The following is a 27,125-nucleotide window of genomic DNA, read 5'->3' as shown; positions in this document are numbered from 1 at the left end:
CCCATTACCTTAGCTTTAAGATAGACAGTAAACCTGGGCATAATTATCGGTGATTATTCAGAATAGTGCACACATTTTACAGTTCAAACAAGGCAATGCCGAGCGTGGCATCCCCTCGTATGTAACATAGTGGGGACAAATATGGACACTTTATTGTATATGACACATGCAGAAAATGGTAAATTGAATATGCATTTGATACATAAACTATTTTATTTATAAATCAACCAAAACATTCAGTAACTGGAAATACCTTTGATATTGTCTTTTGAACCAGCAGGTAAAAAAAAAATGCGCAACCAATTTCCTGTGTATTTTGGTATTTCAAAGAGAAAAAAACAAGTTCATCTGCATGACCTTGACCTTTGGGCTTGAACGTAAAAATGTCAGATCATTACAAGGAGGAACAATATACCAAATGTGGTTAAAATCTTTTCTTATCTAGAGTGTCCACAAGGGTTGTATTGCCTTGTATTACAACTGCTACTGTGACCTTGACCTTTGAACTTTAAAGTCAATAGAGCTTAAGATATTCTTAACGAGTAACACCATACCAAGTTTTTAGCATTTTGGTTCTAGAGTGTCTTTTAGACATCGTATGGCCATCGCAATCCATCGTGTAGCCTTCGTAATCCATCGTGAAGCCTTGTGATCCATCGTGTATGTTTCGGCTGAGATATGAATCTTAAATACCCGTCCTCGGTTAACCATCGTATGACCATCTTTTGCTATCGTATATAATTTCAGCACGATCGTATAGACTTCATTATGCATCGTACTTGCTTCGGTCACTTTTTGGTATTTTAACGAGATCGGGACCAACTTCGTACGAACTTACAATTTTCGCATTCGGGTGTACATCGTATATAAAAATCGGGACAGTGTGTACGGGGCGCCGAATGGGACTCTTGTGGTTTTGTACAAAATTCAATTCTGTCATAACAAAATCATTTTTGTCTTACAAAACTATGTGCTACAGACTTGTTTTGTGAGAACTTCAATTTTGTGATGACAAAATTCATTTGTGTTGACAAAATTCATATTTGTCATGACAAAAGTCAATTTTGTCTTAAAGGTATGCAAATATAAACATATTTGCATACAAAATTGACTTTTGTTACCTGATATAGAAATTAAATCACAAAAGTCAATTGTGTACGGTAAGATTCAATTTTGTGAGACAACATTGACTTTTGTGAAACAAAATTAACTTTTGTGAGACAAAATTGACTTTTGTGAGACAAATTCAATTTTGTCATTTTTGTTGAGACAAAATTCAATTTTGTCCTTTTTGTTGAGACAAAAGTCAATTTTGTTAATTTTGTTGAGACAAAAGTCAATTTTGTAAATTTTGTTGAGACAAAAGTCAATTTTGTTAATTTTGTTAATTTTGTTGAGACAAAAGTCAATTTTGTCAATTTTGTTGAGAAAAAAGTCAATTTTGTCAATTTTGTTGAGACAAAAGTCAATTTTGTGACGACAAAATTCATTTTTGTGATGACAAAATTCAATTTTGTAACAACAAAATTGACTTTTTTGAGACAAAATTGACTTTCGTGAGACAAAAATCAATTTTGTTGAGACAAAATTCAATTTTGTTAATTTTGTTGTGACAAAATTCAATTTTGTTAATTTTGTTGAGACAAAATTCAATTTTGTCAATTTTGTTGAGACAAAATTCAATTTTGTCAATTTTGTTGAGACAAAATTCAATTTTGTTAATTTTGTTGAGACAAAATTCAATTTTGTTGAGACAAAATTCAATTTTGTCAATTTTGTTGAGACAAAAGTCGATTTTGTCAATTTTGTTGAGACAAAAGTCAATTTTGTCAATTTTGTTGAGACAAAAGTCAATTTTGTGTAACAAAAGTCAATTTTGTGTAACAAAAGTCAATTTTGTGTAACAAAAGTCAATTTTGTGTAACAAAAGTCAATTTTGTGTAACAAAAGTCAATTTTGTCAATTTTGTTGAGACAAAATTCAATTTTGTTAATTTTGTTGAGACAAAATTCAATTTTGTTGAGACAAAATTCAATTTTGTCAATTTTGTTGAGACAAAAGTCGATTTTGTCAATTTTGTTGAGACAAAAGTCAATTTTGTCAATTTTGTTGAGACAAAAGTCAATTTTGTGTAACAAAAGTCAATTTTGTGTAACAAAAGTCAATTTTGTGTAACAAAAGTCAATTTTGTGTAACAAAAGTCAATTTTGTGTAACAAAAGTCAATTTTGTGTAACAAAAGTAATTTTTGTGTAACAAAAGTCAATTTTGTGTAACAAAAGTAATTTTTGTGTAACAAAAGTCAATTTTGTGTAACAAAAGTCGATTTTGTATGCAAATTAGTTCACAGAAACCAAACTAAACTAATTTAAATACAAAATTGACTTTTGTCGCTCAATTTTCAAATTAGGTAACAAAAGTCAAGTCTGTGTAACAAAAATGAATTTTGTCATGACAAGAGTGACTTTTGTCCGCTGATAGATAATTTTGTATGACAAAATTTCAAATTTGTAGTATGATACAAATTTTGTTAAACTGAACTCATTTTTGTTGAACAAAAGTCACTTTTGTCCGTACAAAATTGAATTTTGAGTACAAAACCACAAGAGTCCCATTCGGCGCCCCGTAGTGTGACGCGGGCATTAAAAATGTATACGTTATTTTTTTTTAAATAGCAAATAGAAATCCTAATTGATATTAAAAAAATACTGGCAGAATATTTTTAAAAATCAAGTTATTTCATATATGCATAGGAAAAGGCAGTTGTTTTCTTTTTAAATGACATATTCTGTACCTTTAAACTAATTAAAACAATTTATGAGGCCTAAACTATTGACTATCGGTTGGATAAGTAATTATACGTTGCCTTTAAATTTATTATAGTTTCAGCTTATTCTTTTGGCTTCTATTGTTGTTTGTGTTTGAATAGATGAATAAATTATCTTAAAATTAAACCCGGTAGTAACCTTCAGTTATTTAATATATATATTAAAAAAAAAATCCAATTGCATAATTCAATGCCTCAACGTCACTGCTAAAAGCAGGTACATTTAACTATGTATTCAGCTGGGACATACATTTAACGAAATTTTATTTAGGTTTAAGATAATTGGAAACTTATTTGAATATGGCAGGACAATCACAGCACAGAGACAACCGTTCTTCATACTTTTCTACAGACTTAGGTCGTTCTGGAATATATGACAGTGTTAATGGAACACCTTTTAATTTTTCTCAGAGAGGAGATAACCCGAATAATTTAAGGAATATCGACGGCATTTCGGAAACCGCACGTGAGAGTGGACTTTATGCCAGTCGAATTGGATCAACCAAACAACCAACAGAAGATTATTCAAAAGAAGGAATGCTAGGTTCTACTGGACATTTTCCAAGACAAAATTGGGACCAATCATTTAAAGAAGGGAATATAACGCCAGATAGTGGAACATATTCTAGAAATATTGAATCCAACCAGTATGACACGGACTACAAAGCAAATAATGATATAGGAAGAAGTTCAACGTTTGACAATACCAGAGATAGTGGTTTATATAATAGTAAAATTGGATCTTTTCGAGAAACAATACCAGATAAAGATATGGCAACTCCTTTTCCAGATAATTTCGGCCTAGACAACCAACGTCAATCTAGTAAACATTCTAAACCAAATAAATATACAGGAAATAGTTTAGAAACAATGTTAGAAGGAGATGATGAATCCAAGCAGCCAGAACATTATAACTCAACATTTTATTCTGAGTCTCGGAAAGTATTAGATACGGGAAGAATTACAGATTATGATGGACATTCAAACGCTAGTTTTCAAGATGATAAAGAGATGCCTTCTTGGACGAACATGTTGTTTGACCGACAATTTACAGACGATTATATAAAGAAAACGTGGCCAAAGGTAAGAATATACTTTTCAGCATAATTGTGGTGATGCCAAGTATGTGTATTTCCCCCTTGTTTAAATGTAAACCGTGTTTATATGATAATGGTTGAGTATAGTACAAATCGGTTAACATGATTTTTTGTTTAAAAAGTCATATGATTTAAATAAAAAAAACCATTTCATTTCTTTCCATTACATAATATCATTATTTGCCATGCTTTATTTATAGATTTAATTCTGTAGTTTCCAATACTATCCTTTTTCTCAGAATTGGTGACAAAAGATTTTGGTCATTTTATACTAGGAATTGTTAAACCAAACTTTAAATCAAGATTTAAATGGTGTTATAATCAATAGTTTTGTTTAGCTCAAAAGAAACAAAAATAGAAAAACATATTCGGTATTGAATTATGCACAACGTAAATATAATACATCGTAATATTTTTCAAGATTCATATAGAACAGTAAAAAACTTTATAACAAAGAGAGTCAACTATCACAAAAAAAAACATCATTGACAACATTTTTAAAATTTCTATTATGTTTAAAATACACATGAATGTCTCCTCTATCTCAGAAAGATCTAGATCTTTGTTGCGACATACCAGTAAACCGTATCAAATTAGTATCTGTTTAAACTAATTTCTGTTATTTAGCGGTTTCTTTTCCATTACGAAAAAAAAACAGTACAATAGTTCGGGTTAACGTCAATACATCAAATAAGTTTAAAAACAATTAAACAAAAATCCTATTCATCTGCTCTTCAGAAGACATTTATAAACCAAAACATCGACGGCCTGAATAAGACTATACGATCATGGTGCTTTCAAAAAGTTAAAAAGTTTTCTCTGATGCTCTATCTTTCATTAAATACAATCTCTATGCTTGAGACAGAAAGTTTGCACAAGAAAAGTATTTAAAACAGGATTTAGCATAATACAGTTTGCCTGCAAATCGTTACAAATAATTTGATAAACAAATTCTACTAACAAATACCGTGAAATACGACATTTATTCACTTTCGACAGTTGAATTTTAGATATATAAAACATTCGGCGAGCCTCGCGTATTAAATTTTAATGTATAACCGTCTCGAGGGGAGATAAATTAAATGTATCGTTTCACAATAGTAACAAGACATAATAATGTCCCAGATATCATCATTTCATCTTCCATTATGATAAGCTGGATATAATCGTTATTGCAAAAGAAAGATGTAATGCAGTGAAAAGGGAAATCAACATTCATCGCCCGGCTGTCAGATGTATACCCTTTGGCTCGTACTGAAAATATTCCTGCAGCCGGACTTTCACGTGATGGGCAGATATATCTATATTCAAAATCCTTCCATTAGCTATGGAGGAATTCCAGACTGCATTTTGTTAAGAAACAGGAGAAGAGTAAACTTTTTAAATGGCAGCAAACTTACAAAGTATCTGGGTCCGTGTCAATGAAAGTATCCTAGGATATGTCCTAAGATAGGTCTTAGGACATTATTTAGGATGGTCTTAGGACGTGTCTGAGACATGTCTTAGGATGTAAAACAAAGCTGTCTTAGGACTGTCCTAACTACGATGGTCCCAGGACCATCCTAACACATTTATTCAATTGAAAATATATGTAAAGATTTGTATGACATAGATTGAATTGTATTTTAAAACCTATATGTAAAGAGAGGGAGGATGATTGACTCTAATATAGAAAAAAATTGACGCAAAATAAAAGTTAAAGTTTTTACGGAATACTAATAAATACGTTATTAAATATGATAAAAGATATAAATGAATTTAATACGAAAACAAAAGTAAATGTTTACAAAACTTTGTGATATTCGTGCTGCAATTTTAGTACATAAACTAGTTTTGTCCTTAGGTCCACTCGATTTCGTTACATATATCGAATCGGGATTAGGTAAAAAAAAAAAAAGAAGTAAACTTTTCCCCATATTTGAATTATTTAAAATATGTTGCTTATGATGATAGTATTTTTCAGGCTCCAAAAAAGGCAGCACGAAATAATTTAATATAATACAATTAAATCTTAAACAAACATTTAAAACATTTTTTTTATTAATTTTATCTTATGATAGTTTAATATTGTATTAGTATTTTTAGTATTGAGTTTATGCCATATATTTATTGTTTTTATTACGTTTTAGGACGATGTAACCTTTAGGACTATCCTAAGACACCTATTTGTATATCCTAACTTTAGGACCAAATTTAGGACATATCTTATTTTAGGAGACGTTCGTTAACCCGACTTAGGACTAAGACGTGTCCTAAGACCATCCTAAGACATGTCTTAGTCCCAGGACAGCTTCGTTGACACGGCCCCTGATTCCAACGTTAAATTATTTTTTTCTAACTTAGAACAAATTGTACGCGGAATAAGAATAAAATTTTCTCTTTTCTTTTAACTGAACGACTTTTTGTTGTAAATGTTTTCCAATAAATATAATTAAATGATGTTTATCCTAAGTGCCGTTTTTTGATTGTCGGACGTCATAAACATGTATATATTTTGTGCTGACAATATAACAGCAGTATCACCGAGCAATTTCCAATGGTTAACTATTAGCGTTTTGAAAATACTTTTCTCTGTTATGTATATTTTATGATCACGTGTTTATCACATGATGCGTGTGAATATAATAGAATTTTATGTCTAATAGAGTAAGAGTGCGTATAAAAATAAGACACTGTTACGGTCGTTATTCTCTTTAATGTCAAAAGAAAACTTTACATACAATTAAATAGAGTATAATTATTTTAAATTTTGCGACCATGCAAGTGCATTCATACATATAATTTAAGGCAAATTACACCAGCCAGCTATATGCTAGTTTTCACGTGTCAGGGGTGATATATATGCATCTATCATTAGATAGCAATAAAATGATAATTAAAAATATGAAATTACATACTAAAATTAAGATAACCGTTTTTATTTGTCGTTGTGACACATTGTTATTATGTCCAAACTCTCAGTATACATTAGATTGCATACAATATTCATAATTATATATGATTTATATAGAATTTTAAGTATGATATCCGACTTGGTAATTTCTATTTAGAGTATATTCGCATGCATGGCTGGTGATATATGCATACATTTAAGCAGGGGAAACTTAACCTGTCACCACCTAGTATACTCTATTCCCTTTGACTAGGTTCCCGCCTAGTGGTGGATCTCCCTATAGTGATAAGTCTGTCCGTATGTCCATCCGAAACAAATTGTGATCATCGCTTTACATCTATAGAACCGTTATAATTTCATACATTATATATATACATGAAAATATACAGACGAACAAAAGCATGGATCATAAAACATAATGTCCCTTTTAACGTAGAAAGGTAATGACAAATTCGAGCTTTAAACAGAAGTATCCTGCCAACAGTTTGCTTAGTAGTTTTTTTCTTTTCCGTAGACAAAGAGTTTGAAAGGGTAATTCTTTTTCAGGTGATCTTTAAACTAATGATGGCGCTGTTTGAGCAACAACTGAATATTATAATGTTATTATGTTGTTATGCAACGTCGTCAGGAAAAATAATTCAACACAATTTTAACTATTCCTTTTAGGCATTTATACTTAAAATTAGTTTTCTTGAATTAGGTGTTTATACATGTAGGTCTCGCACAATTGAATGTTGTTAGATGGATGAATAGAAGAAAAACAAAAGCAAACAAAACTGTCGCATGAAATGTCAAAATCTTTCTTTTGCAATAATATTTTCCCATTATACGATAATACAAATTTGAATACTTTTATGTGATGACTTTAAGCGAACATTTTTCTCTTCATTACTTTATAAAACTTGAACTAGCCATTATTCTTTAGCTCTGCTTATGATTTTTTTTAGATAACACTACCATTGGCCAACACTCGAAAAAATGATCCGTTCGCTCCGGGAACGGACGACGAAGGTAGTAATACTATCGATGAAAAAAGTGGAACGCATGATCACAAAGTTCGGAACACGTTATGTGTTATTGGATTTGGCACATTGTTATTATGTCTGGTTGGGGCAGCAATTATTACCATAGCATTAATAGCAAATCAGAGAACAGGTATTTTTCATTTGGTTTATTTTAACGTTTGAAACAAATATCTGCAAAAATTACTGAAGAGTTTGATTCTGTCAACTGCTACTGATGATATCGACCACAGGCACCACAGGCAAGGAAACCTACAATAACACATACAACTTTCCGTATAGGTTTTCTACACTATCCATTAAACAAAATGTTTTTAGTCATTTTTTTGGGGGGGGGGGGGGAGAGAGCTGCAACAAAAAAGACTTCTATTTTCCGAGTTTGAACCTTATCCTTTGAGACACCTTACATTATTTAGATACGTTAATTTTTCAAATGTATTGGTTTTTAGTTCATAATGAAAATAATTCCATGATATTACAAATTAAAAAAAAAATTGATTCATTCAAAGACGAAAACATTGGACAATAATAAACAAAAAAAAATATATCATGATACTTTATCAAATATTTTATATTCAGATACATATATATATATACAGATATTTTTGTATTTATATTTATAATCATTATTATTTATCATGGTCTGCTCAAGTTATGAAATAAATACAGGGAGAAGGGTAATTCCCTTTTTAATCATTGAATCTTGCATTGTTTGGTATAATATACCAAGTTTGAAATGATATTAAATGCTCCTTTTTTTTTTTACAAAACGAAGTATAGAATCTTTAAATACACCTTTTAAATGCAGACACATGAGGATTTGTCTGATACAAAAAAAGAGAAAACAAAATACCCACTATAGGTTCAAGTTTCACTTAGGCATACCAAATATAACAGAAAGCCCTATTCACATTACATATTCTCAGGTAATTAAATTATGTGAGGATCGTACAGGAGTTTGGTAATATTATGCGCCAGTGCCCTTTTTCCCGCCTATAGTCTGATCCTTTCTTACTTGGATGAAACTTAACACTATCTAAAACACTAAAAGAACAGATTATAATCAATGATATTGCAGTGACAGTATAAATAAGCATTTATTACGCAATGTGATCGGATTCAAGAGTGTTGAACACCAATTATTTATAAATGACCGAATTCCACGAAGTAATCTTGGTTATCTACTAAATAATGCAACTTTGTAAACGTTTTTTTTTCATTTTCTTTTTTTAACAAATAAAATGAATTCAAAGCACAGGTATGTTGACATGTTGGAATGCGAAATATTATTATGTAAAGTCTATGTATACATGTATGGCGGAAGGGGTATAAATGTTAGGTTTCAAATTTGATATTGTAACGTAATTGGTACACTATTAAAGATTCATTTCGAGATTATAAGCTTTCTATTTGGTATAATTAGTAAGAATCATTGCAATTTTAATGCACTTGCTTATTATATATATAGTGAATCAAGAATTTGTCTTTCTTTACAAATCCTTGATCGAATCCTGATTAATATGATTTAATGTGACATGTTCGCAAGTTAACATAGTTTAGTCATGTGCAAAGCAATTGCCCTTTTATGTTAAACATTGTTTCATGGTCGGGAAATCCCAAACGTACAGCCAATCGAAATCAGAAAGGCAGATACATTAATAATAAAAAAAGTATGACAACAGCTAGCATATATCATATTATATTTCGAGACAAATGTATCCATTATCTTTCCGAAAAAAAAAGCATTCGTCTTAAAGTTGTAAAGGCGTGTCAAAACTAGTCAGAGAACAAGTGTTGTCTGCTCTTTGGTAGGGTTGTTGTCTTTTTGACACATTCCCCATTTCCGTAGTTACGAAAAAGGTATTATTAATAAATTCTACTTATATCAACCCAATACGTGCCCTTTCTTTATCTTTTTTATATATTTTATGGTAATTCTCTATGTAGTTAGTTCTTGTTCTTTGTATTTGATATAATGATATTCTTTGATTGACCACCTACCATAGGAAATATATTTTGGTATAGAACTGCGTTTGATTGTCTCTTGGATGCGTGTATGTCTCGAGTGTAGTTAGACGCGGATTCGATCATCGGCCGACTCACGCAATCGAATATTTTAAAGTTGTGGTAAGCGTCTCCTTTAAATACACATTTGTTTCTTCATGTAGCTTATATTAGCTGCTCTGTAATCGTAACTTTTATAAGAAACTTGAGAACTTTATTCTTTAAAGTAAAAAAAAAGGGTTTATTTCTAAATTAATAAAACAAAATGCGGAAATAAGACCATGTGTATCTGATTTTGTTTAAATTTGATGTTAAATCACATTTCTAAATATATGACAAGACATTTGTCTTTGGTATATTCGACATCTTAACGCATGAATAAATCAGTTATTCTTTATTATTGTTTTGAAATATGACTCCGTGTTTTCATGTTTAAACATTTTGATCGGTTGATCCTTTACATTTAAAATAAACCTCCAATTGTTTAAATAGAATGACATGACAAATAACATTGTGCACACCATTTATATCATTTTACAAAGTTTCGTGTTGATAAAGACGGATTTTAAAGAGTATAGTTGTCATTCGAAACATTTTCTTTAGCATTCTACCTTTTACAAAAATACGTCCATGAAATATCACCAAATAGTATTGTAAAAGTATAAAGTAATATTTGAAAACAAATTAAATTGAATATTTGGTTACAAATATATAAACAAGGTTTTGTTCAAATGATGATTTGAGTCTTTTTTGTCTCTCTCAATGTTTGTAACGTGCCCCTAAAACGCAATTATCTAAGATATGTAGAAATAGTTGTCAGCATTATTTGTTTATAAAAGAGTATGTATATATAATCTATAAGCTATCATTTTTGGTCTGTTAACCGTGTGCGTTATCATGGCAAAACGTCAAAATATGCATGACTTCATTATTTTTCTTGTAATTGATTTATAATTCTCCGAACTGATCACTTCCCACTCCTTTGGTAATTTTCAATGGCTATTCATTGGAACAAATACATATTTAAATACTGTATAAATCTGGAGTGTTGAGATGTTTTACATGTTTAAATTATGCGTGTATTGATACATTTAGGTAAAATTAAAGCAAATTAATACATTCGAACAAACGATTTGTGACAACATAATTATGTTGGGGGCTAACGTTTTACTTTTGAACAAATGCATGTGTAAATAGACTTTTTAAATTAAGCGTGTATATTACTATTAGTAAAAATTAAATAGATTCATTTGAAACAACAAATTGAAAAACCAAGATTTTTTTTTTGCTTTTAGGCACATTCATGCAACTCAAAGGTTTTGTCAGTTGCTATTAATTAAAAAAATTCAGCTATTCCATTACTCTAAAATTACATGCTATCTTTGTTTTCAAAATTGGGTGTTAGCTTTTGAGATTGGTGCAATTTTTCAATAAAGACATATTTACGATCTTTTTAAGTTTGAACTGCAAACCGTTTTCGTAAATCAATGTCATTTACAAGGTTGATAATTACATAATGTCTTACTGTTCGATGGCGTTTTGAAATCTTTAAATACACAAATGAAAGATATGTGGTTAATGCATAAGTCATCAATTCCACAGCTCCTATATGGGGACTATACCTAATTTGTCCCTCCCCGTACTGGTACTTTGTATAAAAAGAGTGTACCTATCGACATTTAAATGTACAGTGTACAAATGTACTAAAGCTAAGGTTGAAATTCCTTCAAAGAAATTTAAAAGGAATTTGACTGCTCCGTTTGGACCATGTTTATTATCGATTCTTTAAAAAGATAAATTGTAATACTAAAGTGTTTGCTTATTTTTCACATTGGTCTCGAGCGTGTAATTAAAAATTAAAAATCTTTTATTGTGAAATAAATCCAACAATTTCACTGCTTCAATGACATACACCAATATGCTACGATGTGAGCCAAAGCTTCGTGTTGAAGTCTGTGCATTGACCTGTAATTGTTTTACACATTGTGACTTTGATTGAGAGTTGTCTCCCCATTTTCTTATTTTTAGGTCTATATTATAAACGTTAACATTAAGCAAAACCGAATAGAGATTGAGCTTTCCAGGCCTTATTTTGCATTTAGAAGTCGGTGATCATTGTAATAAAAAGGATAAGTATTCCAAACAATAATAAAGTATATGTATTGAAAATATTCAACTTGTGACTGGTTGATTTTTTTTATATGGATTAGTTATTCTATATACACCCTTTTATGATTTTTGTCTGGTTTCGCTTTTATGATAGATATGATAAATGCAGCCATATCCAGTTTGGTATAATTATATGAATTGAAAGTAAAAACGTTTGATAAATCATAAAATAATTGTTGTAGAAAAAAAATGTTCTTGTTTCAGATAAGACTGACTATGGTGAGTATATATTACTTCAAGTGACTGCAATAGTGTATAAGCTGAGGCAATATTATTCTTAAAATAATTGTAATATTAACCAAAATTATAAAAATAAAACCATAATTTTGCTTCTCATCTTTGACTTCAATCTATATAATAGAAAGTGGTAAAAGTTACGAGATGTTAAGTTATGCAACAAGACAATTTTTTAAATTTTTTTTTAACTTTTGAAAATAATTGCACTGTAACATTTCACTCTATTTTTCCGAAATAACGAACTCTCTTATTATATATATCAATATCTCCGTCTCTTAAAATAGCTCTTAAATCTGTCGTTACTTCATTTTAATAACTTTCTTTTTCAAACAGTGAAAGTCAACATGACGGTTGCAATTGACAAGACTTTTACAGCAGAGTTAAACGACCCAAATTCACCGGAATATAAGAATTTCACAACCGAATTTTGTGATAAGGTATGATATAAACAAAATGTTGATACAGTTTCCGAAGTATTGTTAGAATTATCAGATTCATCTATGTCAAACGTATGTGTTTAAATTACAAACATAACAAAACATACTTGAATGAAATTTACACACAAGAGGAAGCATGCTTACAGAAAATTTTGAACATACGGAACCTTTTAAACATTAAAGATTATACAATATTTTGTGAAAAAGTGACTAGCACTTTTAAAATTGTCTTGCAACAAACCAGAAAAGTCTTTTATCTTATATTACAGAATTAAACATGTTGTTTCATGTTATTTGATTAAAGTAATCCTTTTATTTCAGATGAAAAATGTATACGCTAGTACAAATAGTTCCGTAGATGGATATTATGGATGTAAAGTCAACCAGCTTACGTAAGTTATAGAAAATAGAATGATTGTTTAGCGAACATGAAATGCATTATGAAGATCTCTCTCCGCACTCCGACACGTGTACCAGGAATGATCTGCATCATGTGCACTCACAATCACATCTAAGGGCTTTGCTTCTAAGTTATACAGCTGCTTTGAGGGTTGCTGACAAAATATTAATTACGAACTTTGCCATTTAGGCAACACGATTATGTTTGCTTTATTTCAATTAAAAATGTTTGAGCTTGCATACATTAATCATGATGTAATGCATCTATATGTATTGGTTATAGTTGTAATAAGACACGATATACAAAAAAAAATAATTTTCTGCTAGTACGGCATGTAAAAATGGTCATATAATGCTATACATGTACATGGACCGCTAACTTTTAAGGTTAATTTGCCCTTTCCTATTTTTATAATACAAACAAACTGATTGAATAGTTATCAAAGGTACCAGGATTATAATTTAATACGCCAGACGCGCGTTTCGTCTACATAAGACTCATCAGTGACGCTCAGATCAAAACAGTTAAAAAGCCAAACAAATACAAAGTTGAAGAGCATTGAGGACCCAAATTTTCAAAAAGTTGTGCCAAAACATTTTTTATGATATGGTTGTCAGCTACGAACAATCCCGTGGATAGTTAAATACATATACGAAGTAAAACGGTGTTGGCATATATAAACATTCAGACGATACTTATAAATTAATGGTACAATTACAGGAATGGGAGCATCATTGTGAACTACTTCATATACTTCATTAGTACCGCAAATCAGCAGGTCACTACAAGCGCTGTTTCGGCAACATTGACTACACATTTAACTGTTTCCGGTACCCAGTTAGGAACCTTAGTTTTTATAATAAGTACTATAATTGTCCATGACGTGGTAACTGAAACACTAGAATCCCCACCAGTTGTTGAACAAATAGCAACAACAACAACAATCCCCACTATGACGTCAACAGGAGATACTACATCAAACACTATGCAACCAGCAACAGAAACCACAACCCCCTCAATCACATCGCCTAGAGAGACCACACCTAAAACTGTGCAGTCAACAACGGAAACTACAACCCCCTCAATCACATCGCCTAGTGAGACCACACCTAAAACTGTGCAGTCAACAACGAAAACCACAACCCCTTCAATCACTACACCTGAAAAGACCACACCTAAAACTGTGCAGTCAACAACGGAAACTACAACCCCCTCAATCACATCGCATAGAGAGACCACACCTAAAACTGTGCAGTCAACAACGGAAACCACACCTAAAACTGTGCAGTCAACAACGGAAACCACACCTAAAACTGTGCAGTCAACAACGGAAACCACAACCCCTTCAATCACTACACCTGGAGAGACCAAACATAAAACTGTGCAACCAACAACAGAAACCACAACTTCTTCGATCACATCACCTAGAGAGACCACACCTAAAACTGTGCAGTCAACAACGGAAACCACAACCTCTTCGATCACATCACCTAGAGATACCACCCATAAAACTGTGCAGCCAACAACAAAAACCACAACCTCTTCGATTACATCACCTAGAGAGACCACACATAAAACTGTGCAACCAACAACGGAAACCACAACATCTTCGATCACATCACCTAGAGAGACCACACATAAAACTGTGCAACCAACAACGGAAACCACATCCTCTTCGATCACATCAACTAGAGAGACCACACATAAAACTGTGCAACCAACAACGGAAACCACAACCTCTTCGATCACATCACCTAGAGAGGCCACACATAAAACTGTGCAGCCAACAACGGAAACCACAACCTCTTCGATCACATCACCTAGAAAGACCATACCAAACACTGAGCAGTCATCAACGGAAACTACCGCTCCGTCAATTTCGTCACCTGGAGAGACTGCACTAAAAGGCATGCAATCTACAACGGATATTACAACCCCCTCAATCACATCAACAGGAGAGACGACACAAAAAACTGTGCAGTCAACAACGGATTTTACCACTCCCTCAATCTTTTCAACAGATGAGATAACAACAACAAATATGCAGTCAACAACAGGGACTTCTACCCCGTCAATCTTGTTAACAGAACAATCTACACCAAAAACCATGCAATCAACAACTGAAACTACAATCCCCTCAATCTCGTCAACAAAAGAGACAACACCTACTTCTATGCAATTCAAAACCTCTTCACCCTCAATCTCATCAACAGAAGAGAGTCCACAAAAAACTATGCAATCAACAAAAGAAACAACTTTGTCATCAATATCAACAACACTAGAACAGATTTCAAGTCCACCAACCCCTCAAGTGTCAGAAGAAACAACTAAACAAACTTTCAAAACAACAGAAGGTACTTCAACTAGCATAGAAACAGAGATTTCAACGACACAAGACAAAAATTCCAATAAAGTTTCTACGATAACCACACCAGTTAAAGTGACATCGCCATTTATTGATTCCACGATAAAAGAAACTTCAAAATCGCCAACAACTTATAAAACACCAGAAATGACAACATCATCAGTTACTTCCAAACCGGCATATGATTCAACTACGTCAGTTGCTACTATGTTGAACGCCAAATCAACGACACCATCAATTACACAACCAACAACAAAAACTGTAACTGTTACAGATTATATTTCACCTACAATGGTTGATATTACAGCTAGGACAACACATAAATCATTTCTGTCAGAAACTACATCGCCGTTTTTTTCAACCAAAATAGAAATACAAACAACTTTTACACAAAACAAAGAAACCACAACTTCTGTTGCAGTGACAGACCAAACGAATGCATCAGTGAAAGTCTCGACTATAACCGACACAACATCGAGAAGTACAGCACTTCAAGAAGACATGACATCAAGTATATCTGAAGATGAAACAACCGTATCAGCAAGTAGAATATACACGTCTAGTGATAAAACATCATGTAAGTAGTTGTTTGAAAATATTTTATGTTATTATATTTAAAGACATGACTATATATTGTACAAATCTTAGCTCATGTGTACACTTGGGGTTTCTGAACCATTCGCTTCAATGTCAATATTAAAGAAAACAATATGAAAACATACTTAATTTATCTGATAATTGTTAATCTTTTTATTTACTGTTTTAAATTTGAATAAAATATTCTTTATATATATATAATGAAATGTATTGAGTAGAAGTCTTCTGCAATACTTTATTACCCGATGTTATTGGATTTTTTTTATGTAAATTTCCGAACAAAGTTTAAGGTATGAACCGTTCTGACTTTAAAATTATCACGGTGACACCTAGAATTGAAATAAATGTTTGTCTGAACTTAAACCATGTACGTATCAACCCCTAATCAAAACATCTCTTCTGTCGTGTCTGATTTGATTCATTTCTATGGTGTTTGTGTATTTTTTCTGATGTTGAAATGTTGACAATTGTTTACGTTAAGCTTTCTCGTTTTAATTGTTTTACAATTGTAATTTCTAGCCTTTATACACGGTATGGGCTTTGCTCATTGTTGAAGGAGAGTTGCCTCATTGGCAATCATACTACATCTTTTCATTTTTATGTTGATTGAAAATATCCGAATTAATTCATTTTGTAACTATAATTTACAATTTATAGGAGAAAATACACATTAAAATTGAGAATGGAAATGGGGAATGTGTCAAAGAGACAACAACCCGACCAAATAAAAAAACAACAGCAGAAGGTCACCAACAGATCTTCAATGTAGCGAGAAATTCCCGCACCCGGAGTCGTCCTTCAGTTGGCCCCTAAACAAATATATACTAGTTCAGTGATAATGAACGCCATACTAATTTCCAAATTGTACACAAGAAACTAAAATTAAAATAATACAAGACTAACAAAGGCCAGAGGCTCCTGACTTGGGACAGGCGCAAAAATGCGGCGGGGTTAAACATGTTAAACTTTTAATCGTTGCTTTACACCTTTCATCAACTTTTATAATCTTTCCTTGTAATGCAATTTTTCATTCAATGTGATTGTTTTAAAGAGATGTAAATGCATGATGAATTGCCTTTTATAGCAGCGAGGACAACAACATCAGAAGCCCCTTCATCAAAAGAAACAACAGCAACAGTAGACAATATTCCAACAACAACCGCTGCTTATGAACCATCTTCAGATGGTACATCGACTACGCTTACGCCCTCTTCAGCCGGTAAGACCATATATAATGGAATATTTATTTTGACTTCAATTCAATCAAGGTACTTGACAGAGGAAACTACGTATTCAGATAGAGCACCGTCGAAAATGTTTATTTCAAATACCACGTTATAAAATTGACTATCACAAAATATGTTGTCACTTCAGGTGAAATATCTTTAAATCCTTTCCAATCTAAAAAAAAAGCAAAAAACGTCAACAACAGTAACTCCTATTTTTTTTTTTAATTTAAGTAAATGAGAGATAAGACCTAAATATAATACATAATATTCTACATGTGCAACATAGTTTAACAGATTATAAAGATAGGTTATTGAGCGTCACTGGTGAGTGTCATGTAGACGAAAGTCGCGTCTGGGGTAAAACATTATTATCCTTTGATAACTATTATTACATTTGGTTGCAATACATATTTCCGGTTTAGAGTCTACTGTCAACGTAATAAAAAGCGAAAATAATCCAAGAAGTTAATATGGTAAAATACTTAACAATTATTTTAACAACGTTGAATCTGTGATTTAAAGTGTTGTTTCGCAAACTACATATTACCTAAAGCAGTTATATTGACAAAAAAGCACCATAGGAAAAATCAAAAAAGACACTTACGGATATACAAATGTATGTAGTTAAGCGAAAGCATAATTTTATTCTGAAGTAAGTTTTGTGCATTAAATGGCTTGATGTATGTACAAATAAGATATATAAATATTATTGCTAAAAGTGACATTATAAAAACTTCCAGAACTTTAGAAACAAAATTGTGTCTAATGGAATTTGTACCTTTTCCTTGTTACAGAATTAAACTGTACAGATGCAGTTGAGGCTGACCTTTATTCCGGACCTGTGAATATAGAATGCACCATAATAAAATCGGAGGAGTTTGAATATATTGGAATCTCTCATGAAAATGGGTTTGACAATACGATATACGGAGTTTCAGTTTATAAAAATGGAACTATTTTCAAAACATATAAGGAAAATCAGGATATAAGCATTAGTATTGAAAGTACATCAACAATAAAGTTAATAATAACTTTTATCAATGTGACTTGTACAATGGATGGGTCTTACAAAGTATCTTTGATCAGTAATAGTTCAGGTGAAATGAATGAAATAATTGGAGTGAATGTATTGCTGAAAATAAGAAGTAAGTGACTGCTATGTAAATTTATCATAATATATTGATTTATTCTTTGCTAATTATAGGATGATGTCTTTATAAAATTATTTTCGAATCATTAGCCCATCGGGTTGTTGGTGGTGTTAACATGGCTATGTTATAAACCTAATTTTTGGCACTTTTATAAACATGCATGATAAAAACAAACATAACTAACAGATTACACTCATACATGTACCGTAATAATGTCCGCTAAGTGGAAAGTATTCTACAGAATTGGAGATAAATGATTTTATATCAATATATTTGCACACAGCAAGTACTACCGGAAACCATCCGATGTAAGATTGATAAGTCTGAATATGAAATAAATAAGAGAGAGCTAATAAATAACAAAAAGGACCGGTACAAACCGGTCACAATATGGATAAAGCACTTTATTCTAAAATATACCTTTTTTATCTAGCTTATACATTAAAATTAAGTTGACTCGTCCATGTGGTGTAAACGTCAAATTTAACAACTAATTTCAATATCTGACCATACGGAGTGTGCTGTTACCTCGATGGTGGAAGTTAAGGTTTCGTTAGTGTTTTGTGAAAATTTAATGCAATTATCTGATTCTATATTGTTATGTTTTGTCATGTATACTAAATTTTTAAATACATGCACCTGCATATATAATGTGCTTTTAATGTAGTTATTACCAGACGTGTAATCTCTCCGAGTTTAACCCTGGTCGACATCTGAACACTTTTCTGTAGTATGATCGAAAATCAGCCCTACAACAAAAAGATAAAAAAATAGCATTAGGAACCGTTAAATACTATCGATGATCGTATATAATAATATTGACTGTACTAGGTTTTTATTGCTTAAAATATCTGTTTAGAATATCCCTTTTCTTTTAAATTTGAAGATAATAAAGCAAACCTTTGTATTTCAATTTTCAAAAGCGTGCAAACAAAGCAGATTTCTTAAACAAGTTATAATCTAGTAAGTAGGCTTTCATTGAAATAGGAATTTTAATAAGTTAGGTTTTATTTTAAATAGGTCATAACTTTCATAAGTGAAGTTTTATTACAGGTCCAACTGGAAAACCCACAGTAACTCTGAGTGTCGACCAAGTTATAGACCTAGTCTTCCCTGATGGAAATTATTATCGCGGCTCTGGAATTCATACATGTGAAGGACTCATTGGAGAACCTCCTGCTAAGTTAGAAATAGATATCACGTATAATAATGGCACGAGCTTTGCACCAATTTCCAATTCAAATATACATTTAGTATCACGAACCAATACTTCGGATGAATGCAGCACAAAAGAAACTCTATCATTTGGTTTAAAGTTTTCACCAGAAATGGATGGTGCCAGATTGAGATGCCGAGTATCAGACAGTTTAACTGAATACACATTAAGCGAAGAATTAAATTTGATTCCGAGTATGTATTGTTCTCTCATCCGTTATTGTCTTTTTTTTGTTCTTTCAAAATGAGGAGTATTTTACCATGTGATACAAGGCAGAATAATATATTGTTATTCATACATATTATCAAACACCAACCTTCTCGAAGAATTTAGTTAATTTGAAATTCACAGGTTTTATTAATGTTTAGTCCTCAATGATCTTCAACTTCGTACTTTATTTACCCTTTAAATTTATGTTTTGATTCAAGCGTCACTGATGAGTCTTTTGAAGACAAAACGCGCGTCTGGCGCAAATATACAATTTCAATCCTGGTGTCTATGATCAGTTTATTTATTTGATTTTGATTATAATTAAAGTCTAGTATCTCTTATTTTTTCCCCATCTTTTTTCTTTACAAAGGAAATATATGTGACTGTAGTGCCAGTTTTAGTTATCGGGGACATCCAAGCAACTGTAAAGTGCAGGTATATTGTGTAACAGAAGGTGGCATTGCATATCCCAGAGGTATTGCGTGTGCATCAAACCAATGTCGAAACAGTATAACAGGAGTTTGTTCGAATGACTGTTCTGCTACAGTATGCAATGAAACTGTTCCATCGGGTAAGACATTAATGATATTATAATTCAGACCGAAAATATTTCTTGTAGTATGTTTTATAGTTGTAACCTGATACATAGTATTTTTGTTGAATATAAATATATATATTTATTTTGGTATGACACGAATGTTTACTGCTACAGCCAATTCGCAAAAACACGTTGCTTCACCCTTTATCTGCGAGTCCGCATTATGCTCACCTGCAACAAAAAGCAGTTGTTCTAGTTCTGAAAGCCTTGGAAACAGAATGTTTATAATAAAAATATTGCAGTAACTTTACTGAAATATCTTCAGCAATAACGAAAAAAGCGGACAAGTGTATGTTTGCATTAAGAAGAACCAAACTTTCAGCGAAAAGATGGATTGATGGTTAACATAGTGACACACATTACATGTTCATTACAGATAAACAAAACAAGTGAGCCCTGTATTGAACTAGGAGACACGTTTAGTCGAACCTTTAAGGTTATGGTGTACAATGTAACAGTCTGTACGCAAACATAAATCATAGTTGTCAAAGGTACCAGGACTATGATTTAATATGACAGACGCGCGTTTCGTCTACATAAGACACACCAGTGACGCTCAGATCAAAACTGTTATGAATGATGCAAAACAAGAACAAAGTTGAAGAGCATTGCTGACCTAAAATCTGACACACTGTTCTCACAGCGGAAGAAATGAAAGACTAACATGGATAACACTAAACTCACAAGTAGCCTAAATTTGAGGCTTACTATGTTTGTGTTGAAAAATGTGAAATGTATTTTTCTCCTTCATTGACACTTATGAAACGAAATCTAGAGAGCAATTTGTCCTCCAAGATTGCTTTGTGTAATAGTAAATATGTTTTTCTGTAAGGTAAGATATTTCTGCGGTCATATATAATCATCGCATGTTTGAGGTATATCCTGTCATGACGAAAATAATACTAAAGTGTTTTGACACTTGAAACTATTCACCACTTTTGGTTTATTTGATTATTTTTATTATCTTCGTTTGTCCGTCCGTTCGTCCGAAGAAAAATCGTTGTTTCACTCTGCGCAGTTTTTTTGTTTTGATAACACATATCCTGTCTGACGAGACCTTGCATTTTTAAATATTAATAATACAATTGGTTTGTGAAATCTACACATTTCAACTCACTGTTACAATACCCATCGTATATGTGTATAAGATTATAGGAAACACTATACTACATTCCATCTAACTGAGAATTAAATTTTAAAATTGATAACAGGACAACAAATGTCTTTGAATTATTTAATATCAATATACTGTTCAGTACAGTTTGTGACTATAATTTTGTTAATCGTTGTTACTAGCAATATGGCAACTTATTTGTTTTCGATATGCATTTACGTTTGAGTAAAATGTTTGAAACAAAGAATGAAACTCCATTTCTATTAGGTTTAAAACAAAACTTGAAAAAAATTTGACATTCATTAGTCTGTCAAGGATAAGTTCATTTTTTTAGCATCCTTAAATTGTAGTTTTGAAATAAGTCAAATTTGGCTTTGCTTTACTACATGTTAGAATTTTGTGTATTTCAGACTTTTGTACAACTCCTGCACCGCCGACAACAACACCAGCTCCTTCACCTTGTAAGTCTTTATACATTTTATACTAGTAAAATTATATTTTTTTACACATTTTGCATGGACTACAATTACATATCTTTAAGCAGTTTGCGTATTTTGTTGTCGTTGTACACGCTACAAGTGTGTGTGTATTCGTAAGTTTTAAGTTTTCATGAAGTGTTTGTATAGTAAATTGTGCGCATTTTGTGAGCCTGTATGAGTGTTTGTGTGTTATTTGAATTATCTTGCATTGGAAATGGCTATTTATATTTGAATATGAAAGCAATGCATTTTATTTAGTCGGCATTGCAGTGGACAGCATTTTATGAGTAACGTTTTCAATATCTAGTTCAACAAAAACTAGACTCTTAAAACTTCTAGCCGGCATTATATTCTGTTGGGAAAGCAGAATTGATACAAATCCGTTTCAATTTAAAAATAAACAGCTGCGCCATGAGCTCATGATACGCCCGAAGTCTTGTGTGGAAGTTTTATGCAATAATCATAAATAGTTTCTGAGAAAGTTTTAAGCAATAACCATATTATATTGTTTTTGAGATACGGCGGGACATGTGAAACCCCCAACCCTGTTTATTTTTTACAAAAAAACTAAATATCACTAAAATAAAATTTTGAATCAAAACCAAAAAGTATACAGATCTTTAGATTAATATAACAAAGAAGTGTGTAAAGTTTTAAGCAATAATCATAAATTATTTTTGAGATACGGAGCGACATGTAAAATAAACCTCCCCTGTTTAACAAAACACTCAATAACTCCAAAATAAAGTTTTAAATCATCACCAAAAAGTATACAGATCTTTAGAGTAATATAACAAAGACGTGTGTAAAGTTATAAGCAATAATCATGAATTGTTTTTGAGATACGGCACAACATGTACAAAAAAACCTCCCCCTTTTTTACAAAATACACAATAACTCAAAAATGAAATTTTGAATCATCACCAAAAAGTATACAGATCTTTAGATTAATATAACAAAGACATGTGTAAAGTTTTAAGCAATAATCAGAAATCGTTTTTGAGATATGGTGCGACATGTAAAAAAACCCTCCCCCTTTTTTACAAAATACTCAATAACTCAAAAATTAAATTTTGAATCATCACCAAAAGATATTAAGATTAATATAACTTAGAAGTGTTTAAAGTTTTAAGCCATAATCAATAATCGTTTTTGAGATACGGTGCGACATGTGAAAAAAACACACCCCTGTTTTAGTTACAAAGTGCTGTAACTCAAAAAGTTTTAATCTTATTTTCACCACAAAGTATACAGATCATTTGACCATCATAAGAAACAACTATGCGTCGGAACTAAAGACATTTATTCTAAAAACAGTTGTTGGCATGACACGGGTTATGTTCTTCTCATATATGTTATGATGGTATGATACTAAACCCCTAACGGGAAGGATTGTGCCTGATGTTCATATGATGAAATCATAATCTTTCAGTCAGTTTAATTGAAGTCTGGAGCTGGCATGTCAGTTAACTGCTAGTAGTCTGTTGTTATTTATGTATTATTGTCATTTTGTTTATTTTCTTTTGTTACATCTTCTGACATCAGACTCGGACTTCTCTTGAACTGAATTTTAATGTGCGTATTGTTATGCGTTTATTTTTCTACATTGGTTAGAGGTATAGGGGGAGGGTTGAGATCTCACAAACATGTTTAACCCCGCCGCATTTTTGCGCCTGTCCCAAGTCAGGAGCCTCTGGCCTTTGTTAGTCTTGTATTATTTTTATATTAGTTTCTTGTGTACAATTTGGAAATTAGTATGGCGTTCATTACCACTGAACTAGTATATATTTGTTTAGGGGCCAGCTGAAGGACGCCTTCGGGTGCGGGAATTTCTCGCTACATTGAAGACCTGTTGGTGACCTTCTGCTGTTGTTTTTTATTTGGTCGGGTTGTTGTCTCTTTGACACATTCCCCATTTCCATTGTCAATTTTATTTTTATATGTTAAGTTTCATGAAATTTGGATAAGTCGTTCTCAAGTTACAGTGCGACATGTTTACGCCGGACAGACGGACAGACGGACGGACACCGGACATTTGTATACCATAATACGTCCCGTCAAAATTTTGACGGGCGTATAAAAAACCCAAACAAAAACACATCTACCAAAGTTATGTATCTGTCTTTGATTTTATTTTCAGATATATTGATCATATCCGGTAATCGATAGTGCTTTGAACCGATTTAACTCACTGAACTTGAAATTAAGGATTGTAAAAAGGTCTTTTTGTTCCTTTTAAAATTGTTATACGATTATGACTGCTGTCCCCATGTTTTACTATTATATCTAGTTCACGCATCCTTGTCAATATAACGTGAGAGGTTTAGCGCTATAAAACCAGGTTTAGTCCACCATTCTCTATATTTAAAAATGCCTGTACCAAGTCAGGAATATGACAGTTGTTGTCCAATTGTTTTTGATGTGATTTGTCATTTGATTTTGCCATGTGTCCATTACAAGTTGTTGGTTCTTCAGATTGGGGCTGATTTGTGGCGTTTTCCGAAGGAAAGAGGGTATAAGTTACTAAAAAATTGGAATAATCAGAACTATTAAACACACAGATGATAGAACAAGGGTATTCAATATCGAATATTTATGAGACTTTTAAAACTCTTAAAATATATTTGAATTTTGGCATCACAGTAAAAAAACATTGTTGATAAGTTGTTATACAAACTTTTAAACATATATGATTTAGCAATGTCTCTTCATTTTTACACCCTAACATTAAAGAAATCGACAAAGTAATTAACGCTCGTTGGTGTCCATTGTATAAACAAACATGCCAAGGTATTCGCCATAAATGACAACTTTATGAATGTCGGTTACGATAAAGAAATTGATGTAATCAAAGATTTTTTTTCTCAAAATGTTCAAAAAAGGGAGACGAAAGATACCAAAGGGACAGTCAAACTCATAAATCTGAAACAAACTGACAACGCCAAGGCTAAAAATGAAAAAGACAAACAGTAAAACAATAGTACACATGACATAACATAGAAACTAAAGAATAAACGACACGAACTCCAAGGTGCGCCATTTGTTGGTACATGGTGCAAGATTTTTGCAAATACAGATGGTGGTCACCGGCGCCGGGTGATCCGCATATGCCACGTATGTTAAGAAAGCGGTACAAAGACAAACCAAAGCAATCTCCAGTCGATTTGTTATTTTGCTTCTTTTGCTGATTTTATGAATGCATCCGCTATACTTTACATTATGACGTCATACGCGATTCAACGTTAGAGCTAACAAATCAGCCTTTAAACCGGGTTTGAGATACAAAACATAGCAGAATTTGATACCCTTCAGGAGCACTTACTGGAATGTACTGATGTTTTTTTCGTTTTTTGTTTGCCAAAGCATTGTTTGTTTGATTTCAATGTATGAATGTAAACATCTCTGGAATCTTTCCCTTCTTTTGAATGTTAACGAGAATAAAAAGTCTTACAATAATGAATGATATTTAACATTATTAAAGCAAATGTGTGATATTTGTGTATGTGTATACCCTTAACTTTCAGGAGACAAAATACCGGACACCATATGTCATCATCAACAACTCAACAATTAAAGCAAATCAACACGCTTCATTGTAATTTGTATATTCCTCAACATAATACAAATACGATTTTTAAATAATTGACATTCTGGTATATTTCAGATATTGTTTGTACTGATACTACTGCTATTATAAATTCTGGACCATCTGTGATAACATGTCATCTTAACGACACAGCTACTTTTACAGTTATGAACGTAACGTACATGAAATTGGGAACAACTGATGTTCAACAACTAGCATTAATTGATGAAGATAATACCGTCACAATGTTCGCAATGGAAGGTATTGTATCTATTATTATGTCAAATAACATTATCAACATCACAATATTGGACTCATCATGTACAAACGAGGGAACATTTGCTGTAGTTACAAATATCAATGGGGAGACAATAAAGGATCAAGGAAAATTTAGCGTGATAAGTAAGTATCATGTTCTGTATGTTGCCAAGTAAAATTTGCTTTGCTACATGACTTGCATGCGTGGCCTATGTACAAATGTTTGTTACTGTCAAAAATAACTGTTTACCATCTCAATTTTTGAACAGTATACCCTACGTTTTACGTAGACCAATTTCAAATAAAATACAGTTATATATTAAATATGTTAACATCTGATATATTTTCATGACAAAAATCTATAATTTTGTATGCTGTACTCAACTATTTAAACGCAAACAATTAATTGTTTATACTTATATTTTAACTATTAAAAATCGTCATGAAGGGGCATGCAATAAATGCAACTGGAAGTGTTGGCAAACAACAATCAATCAGCTATCACATTTTAAACGGTTAATAGTCTTTGACTCAATATTTGAAAAATACGAACCATTAAAATTTTTACTCAACTAGCAAAGACCATACCACAAATGGGGGTTTAGTAAACTATTGCAACGTTTAATTTTTGTTTAGTTTCATTGCATATATAATTGAAAATTAAGTTTTTCCACAGTCATAACGTTTCATGCTATAATGTTTTAAGACAAATATTATTTCAGCTTTCTTGTTTGTAAAGATTTTTGTCTACTTTTTTCATTTAGGTAAACCAAATGGAGATGCAGACTTGCAACTACATCCTGATCAAATAGCAGGACTCTTGAACTATAGAACTTGGTTACTACATTCTTGCATAATAAACGTTGGATATCCACCAGGTGAAATAAGTATTGAAATGATGAAACAAGATGAAACGGAGTTTAACAATTTGAATGTAATCATTCACGCTACAGATGACGACATTGACAATACGACGTGTTCTTATGTCCGAACAACTAAATTTGGTTTTGATTTTACAGCGGATATGGACAAGGCTATTATGCGATGTACTGTTACGCACGATTTGTTTACTGTCGACGATGTTGTTTACTCGAACAATGAAACAGTCTCCCTTATTCCTAGTAAGTTTACATGTAAATCGAAATGCTATCAGAATGAAAAAAAAACTATACCTCAAATCCTTTGAATACATCTATATGATTATTATTATTATTTTGTACTTTTAGCTAAATTGATT

General features: G+C 31.9%; 1 protein-coding gene across 2 annotated transcripts in view; it reads left to right on the top strand.

The window, feature by feature from the left end:
• The first annotated feature begins 3,021 nt into the window (after nucleotides 1–3,021).
• LOC134711469 (mucin-3B-like) overlaps nucleotides 3,022–27,125 on the top strand; it is a 65,614-nt gene continuing 41,510 nt past the window's right edge. Inside the window, exons 1-13 of one of the 2 annotated variants that reach the window (XM_063572071.1) lie at nucleotides 3,022–3,909; nucleotides 7,764–7,971; nucleotides 12,216–12,230; nucleotides 12,582–12,685; nucleotides 13,007–13,077; nucleotides 13,806–16,027; nucleotides 17,132–17,266; nucleotides 18,071–18,421; nucleotides 19,481–19,837; nucleotides 20,224–20,424; nucleotides 21,976–22,026; nucleotides 25,709–26,032; nucleotides 26,653–27,009. In XM_063572071.1, the coding sequence (XP_063428141.1) occupies nucleotides 3,127–3,909; nucleotides 7,764–7,971; nucleotides 12,216–12,230; nucleotides 12,582–12,685; nucleotides 13,007–13,077; nucleotides 13,806–16,027; nucleotides 17,132–17,266; nucleotides 18,071–18,421; nucleotides 19,481–19,837; nucleotides 20,224–20,424; nucleotides 21,976–22,026; nucleotides 25,709–26,032; nucleotides 26,653–27,009 (5,179 nt within the window). In that variant the 5' untranslated portion in view covers nucleotides 3,022–3,126. The remainder of the gene's footprint in view (nucleotides 3,910–7,763; nucleotides 7,972–12,215; nucleotides 12,231–12,581; nucleotides 12,686–13,006; nucleotides 13,078–13,805; nucleotides 16,028–17,131; nucleotides 17,267–18,070; nucleotides 18,422–19,480; nucleotides 19,838–20,223; nucleotides 20,425–21,975; nucleotides 22,027–25,708; nucleotides 26,033–26,652; nucleotides 27,010–27,125) is intronic. The other variant, XM_063572072.1, reaches the window with a different exon arrangement.

The sequence above is a fragment of the Mytilus trossulus genome, chromosome 3 (genome assembly GCF_036588685.1).
Source record: "Mytilus trossulus isolate FHL-02 chromosome 3, PNRI_Mtr1.1.1.hap1, whole genome shotgun sequence".
Classification (NCBI taxonomy): domain Eukaryota; kingdom Metazoa; phylum Mollusca; class Bivalvia; order Mytilida; family Mytilidae; genus Mytilus; species Mytilus trossulus.
Note: the sequence above shows the minus strand (reverse complement) of the source record. Positions and strands in the feature narration are given on the sequence as shown.